Source organism: Setaria viridis, chromosome 3, assembly GCF_005286985.2.
Source record: "Setaria viridis chromosome 3, Setaria_viridis_v4.0, whole genome shotgun sequence".
NCBI lineage: Eukaryota > Viridiplantae > Streptophyta > Magnoliopsida > Poales > Poaceae > Setaria > Setaria viridis.
Genome location: NC_048265.2, coordinates 47,557,079 through 47,581,375, shown reverse-complemented (window position 1 = coordinate 47,581,375; position 24,297 = coordinate 47,557,079). Strand labels below are relative to the sequence as shown.

The 24,297-nt window shown below is 44.2% G+C and overlaps 1 protein-coding gene and 2 pseudogenes across 1 annotated transcript; all 3 read right to left on the bottom strand.

Moving 5' to 3' along the window:
* Positions 1-1,445: 1,445 nt before the first annotated feature.
* Positions 1,446-8,635, bottom strand: LOC117849370 (uncharacterized; annotated as a pseudogene).
* A 2,551-nt stretch (positions 8,636-11,186) lies between these two features.
* LOC117849369 (uncharacterized) lies at positions 11,187-14,626 on the bottom strand (annotated as a pseudogene).
* A 551-nt stretch (positions 14,627-15,177) lies between these two features.
* On the bottom strand, positions 15,178-19,877 carry LOC117847817 (uncharacterized). Its single transcript, XM_034729102.2, has 10 exons — positions 19,689-19,877; positions 19,479-19,610; positions 19,234-19,373; positions 18,943-19,029; positions 18,681-18,809; positions 17,886-18,038; positions 17,645-17,746; positions 15,478-15,648; positions 15,325-15,404; positions 15,178-15,223 (listed from the first exon to the last, which is right to left on the bottom strand). Exons 1-10 carry the CDS (start codon positions 19,831-19,833, stop codon positions 15,178-15,180), a joined length of 1,185 nt encoding a protein of 394 aa, XP_034584993.2. The 5' UTR covers positions 19,834-19,877.
* Between the last annotated feature and the right edge of the window lie 4,420 nt (positions 19,878-24,297).

Genomic DNA, 24,297 nt, shown 5'->3' with positions numbered 1-24,297 from the left:
ATCGAAAGTCAATTTTGCACTAGTAAAAATCTCTGACCTTCAATTGTTTATTCATCTTGAATCGATACGCAAGGAGGAATCGTGCATACGGGGGACAAACTATGGTTGAATTTGAGTAATAGTATCACTTCGCCGGTTGAGAGAACAAGCTATGCTTGAATTAAAGCTATGTGTTGCAACTACTAAAATGATGTTAGATGCACCTGGTTTTTATGTAGGGGCGGACTAAAAGTTTCACCTGTCTAAAAAATTCTGAGCAACACAGTAGCATCAGGACCACACCTGAAAATGGGTTTCCCCATCCCTAAAAATCATGCTATTTGCATGGGTGGATGTCGTTGTACGAACCATCCCTATAAATTGATTTCTAGGGGGGAGGAGGGATTCTTAGGGTCTACTGCCACTAAAAGGCGTGCATAAAACCCCTTCTTCTTCCTCAGGTAGAACAACGCAGTGCCAACCCAAAAATAGGAGAATTGTTGCCAAAATTCTAAAAAAAATAAATAAATGGGGAACGTTTTTCTCTTAATTTCCTTAGCGTTGGAGGCTATAGGGGGTAAGTCTATACTAATCTTGTGTCTATTTTAAGTTTGTTCCGTAGATTAAAGCTCAATTAGGATTTGGTTACAATAGCTAGATCCGTGGTGTGGCTTAGGTATTTGGATCTCAATTTTGCCCATCCTTTTAGGTAATGTTTCTTTAATTAGTTGAGTCGGAGCTTAAGATTCTCCCAACATTATGGCTCAATTTCTAGTATTCTACAACCTTCAAAGTCTGTTTACTCTTTTTCTCGAGGGATAGCAAAATTATCCACTAGATGATTAGTAACATCCATCTGAATATTCAGGTGGGTGCTATATAGTTAATTTTTTGAGGTTGATGACATACAAAGTGTGCAAACTTGTTAACTAGATGAATAATAACATCAATCTGAATATTCATCCACTGATCAATCACAATTGGCTAGTTCAATAGAAACTCATATGCCCGCTGTCATCCTGGACAGTGGCTTGGGGTGGCAAATTTTGACATGGCGAAGAATGGGACAAAATAAGTAACAGATCAGACAAGGGCAAAAAAAGGCTGGAAGTAATCCCATTATAGCTTAAAAGAATTGGCAAGCCTGCAAGTGTCATACCCAACCAAATTCGTCAAAGCCAAATTTAGTTTACTAGCAATGCAACTTTACTAGGAATAATGATAAGACCATTACGAAATATATAGTATGATATAAATAGCCCTAGTTCACTATGATTCATCCATATGCTTCCTGTTTAAACTTACAGGCAGCCATAAAACATTTTAAAGCTCATTGCAAAAGAGTAAAACAGTCAAGCATAACTCGGAACAAGTCTTTGCGGCGGTTCATTGTCACTGGATATATTATAAGCCCTACAGTGCTATATAGGATCGTTAATCTGAGGCATACGAACAGATGCAACAGTTCAAGGGTTCTGTTCTTCGGGACGAGCAGTGCACCCCAGAGCCTCAACGGCCTCCCTGCAAGTTTCATGAACAAATGCCTAATAAGAATACCCCAACACATAATATTCTAAATTAGGGAGATAACTGAAAAGTAGCATTAGATGGAAACATTCAAACAAAATCATTGCCTTAATGCTGTCTTGATCTCGTCATTTGCAGGGTCAAGATTCAGCGCTTCCACAAATGCATTAGCTGCTCCTTTGTAGTTCTAGGCATATAGAGAAACAACAAGGGTAAGATACAAATGGAATGATTAGATTAGATTGCGAGGATAAATTTGACACAGCTGCTACACTGCCTAGTATATACGTACTTTCAACAAGCTGAGAGCTGCCCCGTCACGGTACCATGCCTTTCGAGGACGCATCATTTTGCATTTTTGAGCATCTAACAGAGCTAGCTCTCCATCTCTGAAACGCTACCAGCATAGGCTTCAGTTGGAAAACAAGGTAGCATCAAGTGGATCTATGGCCATCGCCTGCATTAACAAACAGCATGACCCAATTTCTCAGGATACGTGGTGCCATTGTAAATCAGCATTAACAAAAAAAAAATAGGTCACTCCAGTTGTAGTGGAGCATAAAGTGCTCTGTGACATAGATGCTAGGGATTACAGAAGTCAAGATACACAGGCAAGAGGAAAACAACTGTCTCCCAGGCATGATACATGTCACAGAACTAACAATTATCCATCACGTAGTTAACATTTTTATTATTTAAAACAAGTATCTGCTTCAGATTGGTTTATACGTTCACCATGCCATAGAAGTAGCTTGCTCCAAGGTAGTCTCCCTTTGCAAAGGTTTCATTTCCTCGTAGCTTTCGCATCAGCTACTACCTGTTCTTTCTCCTCAATCTATAAACATGGAAGAATCATTAAGCAACAGTAAATACAGGTTATCATGAAAGAGAGACCAGTTAAGTGTATACCTTAGCATTGGAAGGCATATGTTTTATAGTAGTAATTATCCCATCAACATTCCAGTTGGGCAGAGATGAGATTGGTTTAGTATGAGGAAAGATAACTTTGACAAGATCACGTCGTCCTTCATGTGCTGCGTGCATGATTGGAATTTCACCAAACTGCATTGTAAAGACAAAAGGTAATAACATCCACAACAACGGTAAAGATGCCCTTGATTACAGACCTACAGGACACTAGTAGAATGCACGTCCAAAGGACCTACATATACTTACCATGTCAGGAGTATTAGGGTTAGCTCCAGCCTCTAGCAGGAACTTGACAATGTCAGTTGAGCCATCGACGACTGCCTTCAATAAAGGGCTTGCTCCACAGGGACTTTTAAAGTTCACATCAGCACCAGCCTATGTATAGAATTGACAACAATGCAAAAATTTAGCTTTAAACAGGTTTTCAACATGTAAACATGCATGGATGACACGTTCAACCAAACTAATAATTGAAGTAACAAACACAAGACAAACACGAAGTTTAAGTGAATAAATAATTCTACCTCAACCAATAGCTTGATGCATTTCAAGGTCGCATCATTTTGCATTGTTGAGCATCTGACAGAGCACTCTTTCCATCTCCCAGACTCAACCAACATAGGCTTCTGCTGGAGAACAAGGTAGCATCAAGTGGATCCATGTGCATTGCCTGCATTAACAATCAGCACAACCCAATTGCTCAGGATCCGTGGTGCCATGGTAAATCAGTATAGCTTATAACATGGCTTTTTTTTGCTTTAATTTGACATCTAGTGTGAATAAACCGCATATTTGTCCTGTAGTCTTTTTTAATGAAAAAAGAGGCCACTTGATGACTTGAAGATAAACTATTGGACATTGGTCCATCATATGTAATGGAGCGTAAGTGCTATATATGCAGCTTATACACGGGATTACAGAAAAGTTAACATACATGTACGGGCAACCGGAAAATAACTGCCTCCCAAACATGATGTTCGGGAACCAATAAACATCCATTACACAACACTTTTATTGTTTCAAAAAGTAAACACTTCAAATTTGGTTGAAGCATTTACCATGATATATAAGTAGCTTGCTCCAAGGTAGTCCCCCTTTGCAAGTGCTTCGTTTCCTCGTTGCTTCGCATCAGCTGGTATATGTTCTTTCATTGAACCTGCATCCTAAAAACATGGAACAATAATTAATTAAGCGCCAGTAATATAGGTTTCACAAGAAGAAGAGACCAACTAATTACTCTCTCTCTCTCTCTCTCTCTCAAATATAAGCATTTCTAGTTTGTCTTAAGTCAAACATTTATTACTTAGACCGTCAATAGCAAAAAAAATCGATAAAGATTACCAATGTAAAATGATGTTACTAGATTCATCATTAAACCAACTATCTTAATATATATGTAACTCTTTCTATTTTAAGTAATTTATTTTTATTGATATTATTGGTTAAAGTAGCATATTGAAGACCACGTTGATGCCCTAAACTTATATTTGTGGACAGAGGGAGTATACACCTTAGGTTGAGCCATCGGCGACTGTGTTCATTAAAAGGCTCGGTCCATAGGGACTTTTAAAGTTGACATCAGCACCAGCCTACATATAGAATTGACAATGCAAAGCTTAGGTAGCTTTAGAAAGGTTTTGAACATGTAAACATTGCTGGCATGTTCAAGCATTCTACCAAACTAACAAAGCTAATTTAGTTATTAGCATGTTCCGAACAAGTTTTCATTTAAAAACCAGTGTACATTCAAGCAAAGAACATGGGTAATAATGGGGGACCTACAACTGGCACCCCATGGGTAATAATGGGGGAATTCAACCTCATCTACAAAGCCAGCGATAAAAATAATGTGAGGCTGGATCATTGACTAATGAGCCTGTTTAGAGGCTCGCTTATCCGATGTGAACTATTGGAGATCCCTCTACGGAACCGTAGATTCACTTGGAGCAATGAACAAGAAAACTCAATGCTTGTGAAGCTGGACCGTGTATTCTGCAATGCGGAAGGCCATGACCTTTTTGCGTCACATGTCTTGCACGCCCTCTCCACGTCCCACTCAGATCACTGTCCACTCCTGCTGTCTAACCAAAGCGGCCCAAGACGTCCATGCACCTTCCGATTCGAGGACTTCTTGACGAAGCTGCCTCGCTTCAAGGAGGCCATAGCCGAAGTATGGAACAAGCCTTGCGATCATCATGAGCCTTTTCATCACCTTTACTGCAAGCTCATGCAAACAGCCTCTGCGTTGAAAGCCTGGAGCCAAAACTTCTACCCGGATGCCAAGATGCAACTTCTTGTGATACTCAGGCTTGACATGGCCCAAGAGCAGAGACCCCTCACCACCGGGGAAATCACACTACGATAGAAACTAAAGCGGCGAATCCTTGGCCTTGCGGTCATCAAGAGGGTAAGGAAGAAACAAGCCTCGCGCATAAAAAACCTAAAACTAGGAGATGCGAACACTAGGTATTTTCATAGGAAAATAAATGGCTGAAGGAAAAAGAATTACATTCAGAAGATTAGACAACACACACGCTGGGCTTTCAACCATGATGACAAAGCAAAATTGATACAAGAACAGTTTAGTAAAATGATGGGCCATCCGGGCCACAGATCACAGGATATCAATTGGGCGTGTCTAAACTTGCCCACATTGGATCTTCACGGCATCGACGACTCCTTCTCCGAGACAGAGATTAAGCGTGCAATCGACGAACTACCTCCCAATAAGGAGCCAGGCCCACATGGGTTCACAGGTGTGTTCTTCAAGGCCTGCTGGGACATAATAAAGGCCGATCTCATTGAGGCAGCTAACGCTTTTCACAATCTGCGCTACACAAGTCTCCCGTTAATCAATACGGCCAATATCGTACCTATACCAAATAAGGAAGGGGCTGAAGTAGTGTCTGACTTTAGGCCTATAAGCCTAATCCACTCATTTGTCAAGATAATTACCAAGGTCTTGGCCATGCGCCTAGCTCCTCGTATGAAAGCCCTCATATCGCATTCACAATCGGCCTTCATCAAAAAAAGAAGCATCCATGACAACTTCTTGACGGTCCGCAATATGGCATGACGCTTCCACTAGCTCAAAATACCAACACTCCTCAAACTAGACATCGCGAAAGCTTTTGACTCGGTGCGATGGGACTATCTGCTCTCCCTCCTGGAGCGCATAGGATTCCCCCCTCTGTGGCGCGATTGGATGGCATCCCTGTTCTACACATCATCGTCAAGGGTCCTCTTGAATGGGATACCAAACAGCCCCATCAAGCACAACCGAGGACTACGACAAGGTGACCCCCTGTCACTGTTCCTGTTTGTCATAGCCATTGAGCCGCTTCGTGCCCTCCTAGAAGTCGCCACAGAGCGAGGCTTACTCACCAAACTTAGAGGGAAATGCTTAAACCTGCGAACTTCCATGTATGCAGGTGACACAACAATTTTCCTAAATCCATCCAATGATGACATCAGAGCGCTTGCTGACTTACTCACCAGGTTTGGAGAGGCGACAGGTTTGAGAACAAACTTTGAAAAATCGAGTGTGGTGCCTATAAGTTGCGAAGGTATCAATTTAGAGGATGTGATTGGGGATCTGCCGGTCACAACGGCAACCTTCCCATTCAGATATTTGGGGCTGCCGCTAATGACGATGAGGCTGGAAAGAGTTCATTTCCAGTATATTGTTGACAAGGCCATCAGCAAGCTTGCCGTGTGGAATGCGAGAAAAATATGTCCATGATGGCACGTCTGACGCTCACCAAATCAGTGCTAACCTCACAGGCGGTGTACCTTCTACCAGCGCTCGACGCCCCAAAACAAGTGCTCAAGGACATTGACCATAGACAGAAGAAAATTTTCAGGTCAGGGGCTGCAGATATAACAGGCGGAAAATGCAAAGTCAATTGGGTGAGATCCGCAAGACCAACCAGGCTTAGGGGTGTGGGGATCCTAAACCTCACAAGGTTTGCAAGAGGATTGAGACTAAGATGGTTATGGCAAGAGTGGAAAAAGGACCATAAACTCTGGGTGGGATCCGAACTTCCATGTAACAACACAGATAGGAAGCTCTTTGCCACATGTACAACTATTGGCATAGGCGATGGATCAAGGACATCCTTTTGGAACAGCGGATGGGCACAGGGACAACGACCAAGAGATGTGGCTCCGCGCATTTACTCTGTATCCAGAAAAAAAGAATAGATGCCTGCGGAAGCGCTACACAATAACAATTGGATTCATGACATCAACCTTCAGCACCGAGACTTCTCTGCACAACACTTCCGGGAGTATGTCCTTTTATGACATATTGTACAGAATGTGCAGCTTCAACCAGGGTCGATGGATGACATCAAATGGAAGTTAAGTGCGGACGGGAACTACTCAGCCAAATCCGCATACAATGCGTAGTTCATCGGCTCTACATACACAAACTTCGATGCTCTAATATGGAAGATATGGGCTCCCAGAAGCTGCAAGATCTTCTCCTGGCTTGCGATCCAAAACATGCTATGGACAGCAGATAGGCTGCAAAAACGGGGGTGGCCAAATCAACTTAACTGCCCACTGTGCCGTAACAACCAAGAATCAGCAATGTACCTATTCACTCAATGCAGGGTGACGCGCAGACTGTGGGACATGGTGGCAAATTGGATATCTTGTATGGCGATTCAGCCGATGCTATGGGAGCATGAGGAGAGTTTAGACCACTGGTGGTCGGCGAGGGCAACAACGCAGTGCTGCTCGAGGAAAGGCATGCGCTCCTTGATCATGCTTGTCTCATGGACTGTATGGAGGGAGAGGAACTCAAGGATTTTTGAGCGGAAGGAATCTACAATCAACATGATGTTCGACAGGATTAGAGATGAGTCTGCCTTGTGGATCGCGACCGGAGCAAAGCACCTTTCCATTTTACTAACCCGGTGTTAATACTTTACTTCCGGGCGTTTGTATAGGTTTTTCAAGCCTTTTTTTCTTTGCTCTTTGCACCGCTTGGTGTTTTTGTACTTGTCCAGTCTGGACCCTCTTCTTTTTAATATAATCGGCAGCTCTTCTGCTTGGTTCGTTTCGGAAAAAAAAGCAAAGAACATAAGAGAATACACGAGGTTTAAGCGAATAGGTAACTGTACCTCAACCAATAGCTTGATGCATTTCAAGGAGCCTGAAGTGCATGCCATCATGAGCGGTGAAAATATATTATGAGCACCTCTGTTGGGCTGCAAAAAATAACAGCTTTGGTACTAATCGGATGCCAGATCACTGAAATCATTTGCATTAAAAGTGCCTGCCATGTATTCTGCAGGATCTCACACAGAGAACTAGCTCGTCTTCAAGTGCAGTGAAATCTTTGACGAATACCTATCCAATTGAGCTACCAATGCAACAAGGTCATAGGGGAAGTGACTACTCACATCAGCACTGTGCTCCAGCAGGACTTTCAGAGCCTGATCATGGCCCTTCCCTGAAGCAATGTTCAGTGGCGTTACACAACGATTGTTGAGGGGATCCACATCAACACCCCTGGACAGCAGCAGTCTTACAGCCTCTTCGTGCCCTGAATCAGAGACACAAAGAGATTGTGAGTCAGATGATAAGTATGTAAGCTAGTGATCATACATCACACAGGAACCATGCAGATCCCCCGAGCAACGCACCGTTCTCCGCCGCAATGTGCAGCGGCGTGCCACCGGCGGCGTCGGGCATCGCCGGGTCGCTGCCGTGGTCGAGGAGGTACCTCAGGACGCCCACCTCTCCGCCTGTGGCGGCGACGGCTACAGGCGTCTCACCTATTCCGCACAGAGGGAAGAAGCATCAGGCTCTCAGTGGAAGCACACCACTCGATCGATGCGCAAGATTCAGCTAGCAACGCGGCACTCACCATCGGGGTTGGTGCAGTTCACATCGAGCCCCGATTCCTCCACCAGCAACCTGCAGATCTCCACGTGACCCCTGGCTGCGGCGAGATGCAGCAAGCTCCCCACATTGGGGTCCTTGGCTTCCCGCAGGTCCATCCTGCTCGCCATTTCTAATGAAAGGGAGATTCAAGAAGAAATTTGCGTTGAAGAAGCACGGAGGGGAGCATCTATCCGCAATCTTGAGGAGTAACAATGGCAGCGACGGCCGTGCGCTTACTCTTGAGGAGGCGGAGCTTGCCGTCGATGGCGGCCTTGATGGCGACGGCGGAGGAGTTGGGGGCCATGGCCATGGCGCCAGCGTTGTAAGGGGCTTCAGGGAGGGCTTCCGCAAGGTTGGTTGGTGTTTGGATACGAGGTGCTAAACTTTAGGAGTGTCACATCGGATGTCCGGATGCTAATTAGATAGACGTTAGAGCAACTCCAAGAGGTTGTTAATCTTACCCCCAATACTTTTTCAGGAAAAAAAGAGAAAAAACGAACTCCAACGGTTCACCCAAACCTTCCTCAATTTTTTAGCAACGCTAAAAAACAGCCTACCACCACGTATATTTTAACGTTGGCATTCCTCACCCAATCCTAATTCCCGCACGCTCGCGCGTCCCTTCCGATGGGCCCAATACGATGACGTGGCCTGTTTTAAAATATTGGGGGCTATTTATTAGCGATGTGTTGTAAATTGATATGTTTTTAGGGGAAATTTTTTTGGAAGAACCTCCAATACATAGTTTTGGGGAAGAATTTTTTGGAGTTATTAGAGTTGCTCTAAACGTGAGCTAATTATAAAACTAATTGCAGAACCCCTATACTAATTCGCGAGACGAATCTATTGAGCCTAATTAATCCATGATTAGCACATGTTTACTGTAGCAGCATATTGTCAAATCAAGGACTAATTAGGCTTAATAGATTCGTCTCGCGAATTAGACTCCATCTGTGCATTGGGTTTTGTAAATAGTCTATGTTTAATACTCATAATTAAAATCCAAATATCCGATGTGGTAAGTAAACTTAGGTATGTCCACACACCCGCTCAAGAACATCCGCGAGGGGTTTGCAGAGGAAGGAAGAAGAGGGCAGACGGGCTCCGTACTGGCGCGCGTGGGCGGTGGAGTCTTTGATGCCGGGAAGTGTGCTCGACGGGACGGGACGGGGCAGGAGGTAGGAGCAGAAGCGTGCGCATTACTCGCGGTTGCTTTCACGCATGGGAGAATGGAAACCGATTTTTCTTAGGGTCTGTGTGTTTAGATTGTCGGCTAAAATTTAATTTTAACCCTTATCACATCAGAACTAATTATAAAACTGATTGCAGAAGCTCTGTGCAATTTGCGAGATGAATCTATTAAATCTAATTAATTCATCATTAGCAAATGGTTACTGTAGCACCATATTGTCAAATCATGGACTAATTAGGCTTAATAGATTCGTCTTACGAATTAGCCTCCATCTGTGAAATTAGTTTTGTAATTAGTTTATATTTAATACTCTTAATTAGTATCCAAATATACAATGTGATAGGGACTAAAGTTTAACCCCTAGTATCCAAACAGGACCTTAAGAAGACTTTCCTCTGTTAGCCCATCAAAATGGAAGAACTAAAATTTAGTCCATCCAAAAATTGCAAAAACATTAGCGGGTAAAGATAGGTTAATAGGTGCTATTTTTTAGAAAATACTAATGTATGCTAATAGCGTGTGAAAAGACCAAAAGAGGGAGAGAGAAAGAAGAGATAAGGAGATAAGGGGTAAAAATGGCACTCGATGAACTTTAGCTCTATCCATTAGTCATATTTCCAAACGGGAGTGCTAATGGGTGGAAGTGCTAAATTTTAGCTAGGCTAAACTTTAACAATAACCCATCCAAACACACTCGTAGTATCTACACTCCCTGTATACATATGTCCAGGAGCAATACCACTTATCACCTATGCTCTTCGACAACAGTACATCACGTAGATACAACTTTCTCATTTATTTTATGTAAGGCGTGCACATGTCTTAAAATTCAAACTTCATGATTTTTAGACCAACCACTAATCCCTTGAGTTTCCAAATATGTCATATCCTCTAATTAATGGTCAAAGCCAAGTAATAGCAACTCTAACCTGCTATTAGAAATGATCTCTTCAACTTCGATTTCTCGCACGTTAAATGCAGCCTTCTTGCTAGCTTTAAACATGCCATGCCACAAGCCAAAAAAACCTTAAGGTGCACCCTCCTTGTTAGGAGTAGCCACTAGTAGCATAGGAGTATCTTTTAGGAAGATGCTGATTGGCACTTTTCTTTGATTTTTTTAAAATTATTTATTTAATTTTTTGTCACCTTGTAAAAAATCCTAGATAGTTCATCAGACAACAGTGCCCACCGCCATGCTGGACGGTGGCTTGTGGTGGCATATTCTGAAATGCTGAAATGGCAGAGAATGGAGACTCGGTAGAAGGAACAAGTAACAAATCAGAGAGAAGGCAAAGTATAGGCTGAAATTAATCACATTAAAGCTTAGATGAATGGGTGGGCCTGCAAGTGTGCTACACAATCGAATTCCAGAGAATGAACATTAGCGTATTAACGCTGAAACTTTACTAGGTAAAATATGGCCATGTAGGTACTAGAAGATGTACAATACTAGTTCAATCCAGTTCATTGATATGCTTCCTATACCTATTACCTAATATACAGGCAGCCACCATATATTTCACAATTCATTGCAAAAGGGCAAATCTATCGAGCATAACTCATAACTAATCTTTGCAGCAGCATGCCATTACTACATATGGTATAAACCATATAATGCTTAGATGGGATCTTTAATCTGAGATATGCGAACCGATGCACCAGGTCAAGGTTTCTGTTCTTCAGAGCTAGTGGTGCTCGCAGTCTCAATGGCCTCCCTGAAAAGATCGTTGAAAAAAATGAATAATCAAAGGCCTAGGAACTGTTGATAGCTAATAAAGTTGTATGGAAAGAGTTTGACTTTATAAGTTCATGCCCCCCATGGTTAATAGGCTCAATTAGGAGATCTGAAAAATAGTAGTCGAAGGAAACTAGAGCATTGCCTTAACGATTTCTTGATTTCATCACTTGCAGGGTCCAACTTCAGCGCTTCCGCAAACGCATGGACTGCTCCTTTGTAGTTCTAAGAAGAGGTGCCACCAGGGTGAGACAAAAGTGACGAGATTATATTAGGTTGGATTGCGAGGCTAAATTTGACACAACTGTTACACTGCCTACTATACCTTCAGCAAGCTGAGAGCTGCACCCTAACGGTACCATGCTTTCGACCAGCGAGGACGGATATTTTTGCACAGTTGAGCATCTAACAGAGCTCTGTTCCCGTCTCTGAGCCGCAGCCAGCAGAGGCTCCGGTTGGCAAACAAGGTAGCATCAAAGGGGTCTCTGCTCATTGCCTACACAAACAAATCAGCAAGGGCTTATTTTCTCAGGATTTGTGGTAAAACTGCAAGCAAGTTTATTGCCATCTGATCTTACAAAAACAAAGAACACTCCATAATACACTCTTGGTCACTCATATGGAATGGGGAACACATAATTGTGCTGCAACTTATGCAAAGGATTATAGAGACATCAACATACACTACAGGCCAGCCTATCTCATGAACCATCATGCAACATGTTTTACTGTTTCAAACAAGTATACACTTCAGATTGGTTCGAGCATGTATTACCACATCATATAAGTAGATTGCTGCACGATAGTCACCCTTTGCAAACGCTTCATTTCCTCGTAGCTTTGCATCAGCTAGTACATATATGCTCTTTCATCAAACCCGCATCCTAGACACAATATCCAAATTTGAAAACATGGAACAATGATTAAGCCTCAGCAATACAGGCTATGATATATACCTTAAAACATTTCATAGCATTAATTATCCCATCAACACTCCAGTCAGGCAGAAACACGATTGGTTTTGTCCAAGGAAAGAGAATTTCAACAACATCACCTAGGCCGCCTTCTGCTGCGTATATGATTGCATTTTTCCCAAGCTGCATTATACAGACAAAAATGGAAGAGGTAATACAACCCGGTGTGAAACATGAACATGTTGTAAACTACCGAGAGTCTTTTTTTTTCTTTTACCAAGCAGAGAAAATGCGCGACAGCCGACAATGAGACATTTCGGAATTCATTTATATGGTAGTAATAGTCCTCGAATTTTTTAACTAAATAAAGCAGGATTTGAAGGTAAGATAACAAATTACTCCCTCTTTAATTCTAGTTAGAACAAGTGCTGGAAATCTTACTAGGTACAGTGTACCTAAACTAACACTTAAACAGTAGAATATCAATGTCTTCTCAGGACTGGTACCATGATTCTGAGATGCAAAACCTCCAAACACACAATAACGAATCTTGGAACATCTTACCAGACCACTGCAGTGAATTCTGAAACAAACCCAAAAAGATGCACCTGAATACGGACCTACTTTATGGTATGTCCTTGATTCACACATGAACAATGACCTTCTGATCTCAACAAAGCTTGGTTTTATATCGCTACTGAGCCATCAGATATACAAGGGGGCAAGCAATTGAACCTCAATGCAATAAAATACAGAAGCAGAAAAAAAGTCATACTTACCTCATCAGAAATGTTAGGGTTAGCACCAGCCTCTAGCAAAAACTTGACAATGCCGGTTAAGCCAGCGGCAGCTGCCTTCGTTAAAGCAGTTGGTACATAGGGATTTCTAAAATTCACATCAGCACCAGCCTGTAGAATTGACATTGCAAAATTTAGGTAACTTTAGAGGGGTTTTCGACACGTAATCATGATATAAATTCAACCAAAGTAACAAGGGCTCTTTAACTATTAGTCAGGGTCTTCCTCCCAACAAGTTTTCCTTCAAAAACAGGGTACATTCATGCATAAAAAAACATAAAGAGATAACAACAGGTTCAAGGTAAATAAGAAACTGTACATCTGTACCTCAACCAATAGCTTCACGCATTCCAAGGAGCACTCACAGCACGCCAACATGGGTGGTGAAAAAACGGAATTGAAAACTCTGTTCGGCTGAGAAGGGAAACGGATTAATATCAATAACTAGTCAGAAAACTGAAAAAACAATTCTGAAATTTTGGTTGCTAAAATTGTGACGGCCAAGCATTCTTCTGAGCCATTCTTATATAACTATCCACATGGTAAAAGGCATTCTGCTGATGCTCATACAGCAAACTACTTCATCGCTACTGGAAATAAAATATATCACATACATATGCCCAACTTATAACTGCAAAGTCACTGTGGAAGTAACGTCTTACATCAGCACAGTGCTCCAAGAGGACCTTCACAACCTGATCATGGGCCTTCCCAGCAGCCAAGTGCAGCGGCGTTCCACGAAAGTCGATTGGATCCACATCAACACCCCTGGACAGCAGCAGTCTTGCAGCCTCGTGGTGCCCTGGAGACACAAAGAGATAGCACACGTTCAATCACAATAAGTCCTCTAATAAGCCTCGTAGTGCCCTGGATCAGACATTCGGACTCCATGACGAACGCATCGTGATCCGCGGCATCGTGCAGCGGCGTGGCGCCCATGGAGTCGGGCATCGCCGGGTCGCCGCCGCGGTCGAGCAGGTACCTCAGGACGTCCACCTTCCCGGCGATGGCGGCGTGGGCGATCGGCGTCTCGCCTGCAAGGGAAGAGGCGTGTCTCGGTGAGCAATAGCACACACCACGACGAGCCGGATCGATTCAGCGACGCGGCGGCGGCGCGCGCGCACCTTGCGCGGTGGTGGAGTTGACGTCGAGCCCGGATTCCTCGACCAGGAAGGCGCAGACGTCGACGCGGCCCTTGGCGGCGGCGAAGTGCAGCACGTTGCCGCCGTTGCGGTCCGAGACCTCCCGCAGGTCCACCTTGCCGGCCATCTCTAACCAAGAGGAAGGGGGGATTTAATTTAACGAGCAATTTGCATGGAGCTAGCGAATCCGGGAGGTCGATCGAGTCGAGAAGGAGCAATGGCGAGCGCTTACTCTTGAGGAGGCGGAGGTTGCCGTCGAAGGCGGCCTGGATGGCGATGCCGCAGGGGTTGAGGGCCATGGCGCCGCCGGCCGACTGGCCGTCCGTGCCCTGGGGCTTTAGGGCTCCGGAAGGTTCTTCGGCGACCGTGGCGCAGGGTTCTTGGAGAGCTGGTAGGGGGAGAAGCGGAGGGGACGGCGTTTTGAGGCAAACAAGTATCGCTACGGCTGTTTGCCTCTTCGCCTTCGATCACGTTTGCAGTTTGCTCGGAACGAAATGCACTGCACGTGCTTATATTAGAACTATTTCATGTAACCGATTTCTATGCCACACCAAAAATATGAGAAACTTCCAATGATTTGAGCCGTACATAGACTGTCGCAAAACAACGAGAGTCCAGACGAGAGCATGCTTTGGCTCAGCCCGGCCAGCCTGATTCTTGCCACTAGTGCTGTCATAATGCGATTGCTAAATGCATCTGAATACTAGAATCAGAAAGACGGAGCCATGGACACTTTCCACAACAATTACCAGGAGCTTGGACAGAATTAAGGGCGCTTCTTTTACTTTCTGAAAATTACACATAAGGCCTCGACAATACCCACATATTACGTTTGTCTCTCCAAGGAAGACAAAAGGAGCAAGCATCTATTTGTAACAGTACTGGCTAAGTCAAATACACTGCTATGCTTTCCTGCCTAACAAGCACACAGACAGGCACAAAACACCTTAAAGTTCGTCACGAAAGAGCCAACACTCAGAGCCACACACCGCTATGTACAGTCTATGCAGTGGCATGGTTGGTGCTATATATTCTACAAAGCCCCAATAAGTGCTCTGGAGGAATATTAACGGTTGCGAGCAGCAGCACTCTTCATAGCATCAATGGCTTCCCTGCGGAAAGAGTGGGATTTAGGTGTTCATGTTCCCGCAGATAATTGGATCGATTTAGGTATTAATCGAAAGTAGAAATAGAAAGGAGCGAGAGCATTTGCCTTAACGCTTTCTTGATCTCATCGCTCGCAGGGTCAAGTTTGAGTGCTTGCACGAACGCATCGACTGCTCCTTTGTAGTCCTGCAGATAAGGGGAACAGATTGTGTTAGGTTGCAATATTAAATTTGATGTGGCAGCTAACGGCCTACTATACCTTCAGCAAGCTGAGAGCGGCACCCTCACGGTACCATGCCTTGGACCAACGAGGCCTCATCATTCTGCACTGTTGAGCATCTAACAGAGCTCGGTCCCCTTCTCCTTGCCGTAGCCAGCACAAGCTCCGATTGGCTAACAAGGTGGCGTCAAATGGGTCTTTCTCCATTGCCTGCATAAACAATCAGAAAGAGTCCTGCTTCTTTGGATTCATTTGGTTTCATACTTCATAGGACAGGTTCCATAGGAGCATAGCCTTCTCCCTTACATCAGTTTTAGAAAAAAAAAAGTTCACTTCTGATACCTGCACTAGTTAGAGTGTGTTTGGTTGAGCTGTGACTTCTGAAAAAGCTGTTGTGAGTTGTGAGCTGTGAAAAAGCTGTTGTGAGTTGTGGGCTGTGGAGAAGCCGAAAGCCGTTTGGTTGGATAACTGTGGCTTTTGAAGAAACTGCTGTTAGTGGGCCCCACATGTCAATCTCACATACATATTTCTCTTTTTTTTTCTGCACACGTCATCATCTTTCTCATGCCAACGGAGGAGAGCCGCCGGGGGCTGGCCGGCTGCCGGTGGGCGGAGGAGCAGGCAGCGAAGGATGGCGAGACGACGAGCGGAGCTCTTGCGTGCCCCGACGAGGCCACGGCAACAAAGCTCGCGCACACTCGCGGGGCCACGACAGCGTAGCTCACGCGCGCCCTGGCGAGGCCGCGGTGGCGGAGCTCGCACTCGCTCGCGGGGCCACCGCGGCGGAGCTTGTGCACACCCCGGCCCCGTTCCTCCTCCCTCGCGCCCGCACCTCCTCAACCTCCCCCCTCCGCCTTTGACCCACCTCTGACAAGCCTCAGCGACCGGACCGCCAGGAATCTTGGTTTCCGCGGCCGCCCGTGCGCCCTGCCGCCTGAAGCTCCGCCCACCAGCATCTTGGAGAAGTCGAACGCTGCCAGCACTTTCAACTCGCCCAGCCGTCGATGATGGAGAGGGGCGCCGGCTGCCAAGGTTGGAGAGGGGCATCGTCGAATGGATCCCCGAAGGAACGTGGTGCCACCTCGAGTTGCGCCGACGCAAGGAAAAATTAGGCGGGGTAACAGCATAGGAGCTGCGGGGAGGGGCGGCTGGCCAGGAGCCGTCGGGAAGGTGCTGCGGCGCAAGGCAGGTGGAGCGCCAGCGGGTGGGGGGGGGGGGGGACGGGGCAGTCGGAAGGGAATGACGGTACACATAACCAGTGGCGGGTGGGTAAATTTCGTGAAAATACGGATCCACAGCCGGCCAAAGCCCTTCCGACGGTGCTGTGAAAAATGAACTTGCGAGAAGCAGCTTTCTTCAAAGCAGTTGAGAGGAAGCCGGTCCCTTTGGTTGGCTTTCAACTTTTTTTGAAGCCAAAGCACTTCAAAAGCCCAACCAAAGGGACCCTTAGATTCCACACGTTCTCTCAAAATTGGTTCAAATGGGGGCCAAAATTGACCGCATGAATTTATTGTAGTTTAATAGTTTCAATTCATCTATTTAAGGGAAAAAACATCAGATCTCCAAAAATTGTAATATTCTTATGTTCCTGTTCTGGCACTTCTCACCCACTTGTTAATTTCTAATCTTTCTAAAAAACATGTTACTTTCCTACTATTCTGTTGCTATTAGAAATTCCAAAGGTAACCAATAGTGGGATGGGCCAAAAAAGTGTTATATTTTTTAAATATTTTCAGGAGTGTTCCAATTTTTCCATAACTTTAAAGTAGTCTCTATTTTTATCAAATTTAAAATGAACCCAGTATACCTTCTAAGCTGGAGTAAATCCATGCTCCCATAGCAAAACTGCCCTCAGGGTACTTTTGGACCTTAATTGAACTAGTACTGAAGTGCAGGCTACTAACCAGATTTATAGTATAGGGGTAAATTGGACAAACTTATAGTACAGGGACCAAAAGTGGAGGTTTCAGTGGTCTAATAAAACATAAAAATAAGCGTAGCATCAGATTTATGCCAACAGTTGGTAATAGTCCAATGCAGTAAAAGTGCTCCACCACCTAATGTCATGGAATATGGAGAAATCAACATCAACTATTGGCCTCCATCATTCAGGACTTGAGGAAACAACTTAAAAGTCTACTCCTATTACATTTTGTATTATTCCAATTTCCAAAAAAAATATAGTTTAGATTGGTTCGAGCATTACTTGGCAATAGAAGTAAATGGCTGCAAGGTACTCCCCTTTTGCGAAAGCTTCCTTTCCTTGTGACTTGGCATCAGCTATCCGTTCTTCCACCAGAGCTGCATCCTAAATACAATAGCATGTGCAGTTACACAAAAGGACATGGCATTCAAGGGGGTCAGATATCATAAATGTTACGGATGACAAATTGGGCTACTGCAAGCTTGACTGAGAAAGCAGTGCCCATAAGAAACTACTTACATACCTGAGCCTCAAAACGCAGATATTTCATACTTCTAATTATCCCATCAACGCTCCAGTCTGGCACAGATGGAATTGATCTTGTCTTAGGTAACAGAATTTCGACAAGCTCACGATGCCCACGAACTGCTGCACACATGATTGGGATTTTCCCATCCTGCATTTTAAAGAAAAAGCAAACGCAGTAATGCAATCTGGCATGAAACATGAAAAAGATATCAACAATACAAGTATTTTTGCCAAAAAGAAAGAAAGAGAAAAATGAGATATTCCCTAATTTATCACAATGCAAGTAGTAGATCTAGATAACGCTAAAATAAGTAAAGCAGACTCTAAATGAAAGCTAGCAAAATTACTCCCTGCAAAATTCTAATTGGTGATCAAGTCCTGCGAATAGTTTTAGGTGTGCCTTGATTAACACTTCAACAATAGAATTTCAGTGGTCTGTTCTAACTTCTAAACAATCTGGTACCATGATTCATAGGTGCAGAACCTGATCTAAATGAACTATGAAGATATTCATAAATGTATGCACAGGTAACTTATCACTAGAGAAACAAATAACAGTATGACCGGACCACTGCAGTCTGAAGCTAAAATGATGGACCAGAATACACAACAAGTGTACCAAAATTGCCTGACATGAACAACTTAAATTATACAATGCACCCCTGGTCTCAAGAAACCTTGATTTTAAATTACCACCAAAAGCCATCTGATGTGCAAATGCCAAGAGATTGTAGTCCTCAAAAGTATGAAACTAAATAAAAAGCAAAGTCAAAACCAGAGTCATAATTACCTCGTCAGCAATGTTAGGATCAGCTCCAGACTCTAGCAAGAACTTGACAATGTCAGTTAAGTCATCGTCAACTGCCTCCATTAAAATGGATGGTCCAGAGGGAGTTATAAAGTTCACATCAGCACCAGCCTATAGAATTGACAATACAAAGTTTAGGTAGCAACAGCAAGAACACCCACATGTAATCATGACAGCAAATTCAATGGAAATAGAAAGGCTATTGAGTTAGGACACATCAAGTTAAGTCAAGAAATAACTAGACCTGAACCAGCAGCTTAATGCATTTCAAGGAATGCCCGCAACATGCCATCATGAGCGGTGAGAAGACATGATTGACAACTTTGTTGGGCTGCAGAATAAAAGGAATCACAGTTTCCATAACTAGTCAAGATCATCAAAAATACTTCAAAAGATAAGGCCACCAAGTATTCTCTATTCTGCGGCCCATCGGAAAAGCAGAACAATTTGACAATAAGGAATGAAGAATTTGTCACGGACGCCTGTCCAATCTAGCCAGTAGAGTAATGAGGCAACAGTAAAACTAACAGCTTACATCAGCACCATGTTCCAGCAGGATCTTGACAACCTGATCCTTGTCCTTAGCGGCGGCCAGGTGCAGCGGCGTCCCACGGTAATTGACCGGATCCACATCAACACCCTTGGACAGCAACAACCTTACAGCCTCGCAGTGCCCTGAGGCACAAAGAGGTATTAGCGCGCAAACTCCAATTCAAGTACAACATGGGCTCCTAGTTAGAGAGCAAAGACAGACAATTTAGGCCCTCCTCAGAGCGGCACCTTGCTCTGCTGCATCGTGCAGCGGGGTGGAGCCCTTGGAGTCAGGCACCCCTGGGTTGCCGCCACGGTCGAGCAGGTATCCCAGGACACTCTCATCCCCTCCGGCCGCGGCGAAGTGGACCGGCATCCCACCTACAGCGGAAGAATGTCAGCGATACTAATAGTAGCACGCTGGGAGTGCTCCAAATGAAGCGAAAGGTTCAGACGCACCTTCTGTGGCTGGGGAGTTGACATCGAGCCCCGATTCCTCCACCAGGAACCTGCAGACCTCCAGGCGGCCCCTGGCCGCGGCGAAGTGGAGCGCGTTCCGGCCGTTGTCATCCTTGGCCTCCCGCAGGTTCACCTTGGCTGCCATCTCTAACCAAGAGAAATTGCAAAAACAACAGTAAACAAAAAGATCGGAACAGAAGACTACAGTAACTCGAAATCGAAAACCGTTGCGATTGATTGAAACCAGGACAAACCCTGGTGAGCCGATTATTTAGTCTCGAGACGGCCAGACGGGCATCCCTGCCTAAACTAGCCAACAAATCGAAAGAAATCGACAACGAATCTTCGAGGAATACTTGGCGCGGCTGTTTAAACTCTAAACCAAATCGAAACGAGAGAGCGGAGAGAGATTGGGGGCGGTTACTCTTGAGGAGGCGGAGGTTGCCGTCGATGGCGGCCTGGAGCGCGACGTCGGAGTCCGAGCGCTTGGAAGACGGTGGGGCCATCACGACTGCGGCGGCGGACGCGGGGGTTCCAGGATTCCGGAAGGTTCCAGCCAGGGCGCGGGGGCGGGGTTGGGTTGGATTGAAGCGGCTTCGCAAGGAAGAGGAAAAGGAGGTGCGTTAATGGCGGGAAACGCGAGGAGCGGACGCGACGGGACGGCGGCGGCCACGTGGCCCTGGGAGGAGCGTACCCGCGATGGGACGGGATGGGTGACGTATGTACACCTGTGCGTCTTGGCGTCGCAAGCTTGTGCAGTCGGAGCACAACTCCGCCAAGCGAATAATTATAAAAAAATTCCTCCAAGCGAATTATTTTTTATCTTTGGTTTTAGGGTTGGAATGGAAACGAATACTCTTTATTAATTGAAAAAGTCAAGCCCTGAGGGTTTCCTTTTACGGTGACTTGGCCTACTTTACATTCTGAAAATACCTTTACTCAATTACTGCATTCTTGGAATATATTGTACATAAAAATTATTTAGGTACACGTGTACAAATTGAACTTCTACACGTGATCACGTTTCTCCCGCCGCATGCCCGCAAGCTCGGAACTTCATCTGGAGGAGTTTGGCCTGTTGATGAATTGAACCGGCGAGGCTTAGGACCTGTTTGAATACCAGGGGCTAAACTTTAACCCTATCATATCAGATATTTTTGATACTGATTAAGAGTAAATATAAGCTAATTACAAAACTAATTGCACAGATAGAGGCTAATTCGCGAGACGAATCTATTAAGCCTAATTAGTCTATGATTTGGCAATGTGGTGCTACAGTAACCATTTGCTAACAATAGATTAATTAGGCCTAATAGATTCATTTTGCGAATTAGCCTAGGGCTTCTGCAATTAGTTTTATAACTAACTCATATTTAGTCTTTCTAATTAGCATCTGAAATTTGATGTGACAAGGACTAAACTTTATACCGAGTATCCGAACATACCCTTAGGTTGAGTTAGCACACCTTCGAGGCTTCATCCTTGCTTCTCCATACAACCCTTCCACGGTTACCCTCGCATGGTCACATCCCTCTTCACACAAGCTGGCGTTTGCCGTTAGGTCCAACCCTTCAAGGGTCAGCACATTATACTTCTTTCAACCTTGCCAACACTCGTAGCCCTCGGAACGCGGAATAGGCCACAAACATACGAGGGTTCGAGGGTCGTCCGTCCGCCGCTATCCTCGGAGCTTTCAAAGACGCGGGGTTAAGGAATGCACTCTGCGAGGGTTATAATCGGGGCTTCGAGCCGACGTTCGAGGGTGCCAATATTTTTGGCGATCCCCAACATGATTATCGCGAAAAAAGTAAAAGGATCTGCCGGATTACTATTTTTTATAAACTTTCCCAATATGCTGAAAATACTATAAATTTGGCTTTCCATTAATTTCTTTAGAAGCTTTGTATTTCCAGGATTAAGCGCTACACTAAGCCAGTCGCGGTCAGCCGACCCGACAATTCTTAACTATTTATAGTTCATAAACTTAAACAATATTGTTTGGTTCTGGCTTCTTAGCACGGTGACCTAGTTTTGCATCTTTCAACTCCTTAATTTAGGCTTTCTTTATATTCCATTCATCTATTTTTTATTAAAGCAAAATGTTTTGACCATGTATCAATGCATCTTGTTACAATCAATTTATATACTCTAAAACTTACCTATTTGTACGTACCTTAAAAATACTTCACTAGCAATCAACATGCATATCTAGTAAATTCATGAGCTGGCAAGTGATGTAGCTGGAGTGAAATGGGAGCATCCTAAAACATGTAAAAGGAGGTTATGGGTGAGCAATATAAGCATTATGCTTCTAGGCGAAACCGTTGAGTGCTGTAGCCTACACTTACAATCAATTATATAATATATAAAACTTATTTGCATATACTTAGAAATACTTCACGTGGAGCTACCCCTCCATTATAAATTGTACATGTTTTTTACTATGTACCTGAATATTATATCTAAATATATACAAAAATATATGCATCTAGAAAAGCCAAAACGATCTACAATTTGGAACGGATACCTGAATATTATATCTAAATATATACAAAAATATATGCATCTAGAAAAGCCAAAACGATCTACAATTTGGAACGGAAGGACTAATTTATTTACTCTTAAATGCTTCACATACAATTTCTTCTAACTAATGTCTTGGATTCTTTACTTTATAAACAAGCAACTACCAAAGTGATTTGAGCCTCTTAGATCTCCTTTGAAACATAGGATTCATAAAGGATTTTTGTAGGATTTGAACCCTATAGGAATTTTTCCTATATAGCCCTTTGGAACAAATGATTAGCTATCTTCCAAACCTTCAAAATTACTATGGACTAGCTCAATCCATATGAAGTTTGGAGGAAATTTAACATGAGATCTAATCTCTTGGAAACTTTACTTTGTGTCTATCTCTCTTCTCATTCCTTTATTTTTCCTATGTTGCACCCAAACACTTTATTACAAACTTTTCTACATTCTTGAATCCTATAGGATTGCAGATGTCATACAACTTTATTTCCATTTTTTTCCTATTCCTACATTTTGAGATTCCTCCCATTCAAAGAGGCTCTTAGTCTCGTGGTTGTAACCTGTACAAAAGTCTATTGTTTCTCCTGTTGGTGGAAAACGATCCCGAAGTGGACTCCGTCACAACAATCAAAGAATCCTTCCTCCGAAGGGGTAGGCTCCCTCCCGGCGGAATAGATAGGCGAGGGGCTAACCTAACCTTCTTCTAACGATTCCAAGTTAAGTCAAACTGAGTGTAATAAATGTGGCGCAATGAACATCAATAAGTGACATTTACTCTCATTTACTTCGGACCAACCGTCCCATCAATTACAGTGACTCCGCTATTTATAGAGAGATCAACCGCCACAAAGTACAATTACAATTACCGTTGCTCAACGGTCGGATTCCAAAAATATTTCAGGCTACAACGGGAAATACGATCTTCATACAGATTTCTCCATCTGACTCCTCGTACGGCTTCTTCGCTCCACATGGCGAACAGCGTGGTCTCTCAACGTTCACCCGGCTTCGGAGGTCGAGGTGCCCTTTGTGGGCCCCCCACTCTTTCCTCCGAAGACGAGCCTGGTATGAACCCGCTAGGGTTGAATCCCGATCTTTCGATGAGAGGCGTGGATAACTCGATTGGTGGATGGAGACGACGTTCACGACCCGACTACAATCTTCCAAGCTGCGCCTTAGCAACCGATACACCACCTCCAATGGCTGCCGCGATCTTGTGGAGCGCGTCACCCGGCCACTAGGGCACTCGTCCTGCAAGCAATCGAAGAACAAGCAAGAACAAGTAGAACAAGCAACTCAATTGCAAATATGGAGATGAAAACAAATCTGAAATCACAAAGTTGGGGTTCCGAATCGAGTAGAACGGATGGTCTAGTTGACACACGCGTCTACAAGGAAGTAGCAATGGCTAAACTTACATCAAAACAAAACCCAATCTGTTCGTGGTGGCTCTAATCCTTATTAATACCTAGGAGGACGACCAGGGGGGTGTTGGGGTCGTGCTCCAACCCTAGGACACGTCCATAATGGACCCAACTTGATACACGGCCCATCGGACCAAAATAGGGCGACGCAGCACCTGTGGATAGAAAACCTCTCGGTAGTATTTCGATGATTGCGTCCGCCTCAGAATAGATATGGACATGAGTCCGGATCCATATGAAAATAGACTTCATAAGGATTCCAAGGAGTACTTGAACGCCCAAAACGGAGTCCGGATGAGGTCGTGGCGGCCATTGCAAGTTGGGGTAGAGTTGCAGTCCGAATCCAGCACCAAAACGTGTTGGATTGGATCTCTTTCTTTCCTTGGGCCAAAAGTGACGTGGTGGCCTGGTGGGGGACGTTGGAAATACTTGGACTTGGCCCCCAATCTACTTCTTTGGTCCTCCATGCCTTCCATGTGTGTTTAACACTATTTTTTATCCATGTATGTATTTCTGAAATTGACAACGAACACACATCATGGTGCAACATCGATTCATCCAATGTATCAAATACAACCATGGTAAAGAATTGTTTCACCTGTGAATCAAAAGTTACTAATGTGGTTGTATCCGAGCAGGTTATGTCCTCATCA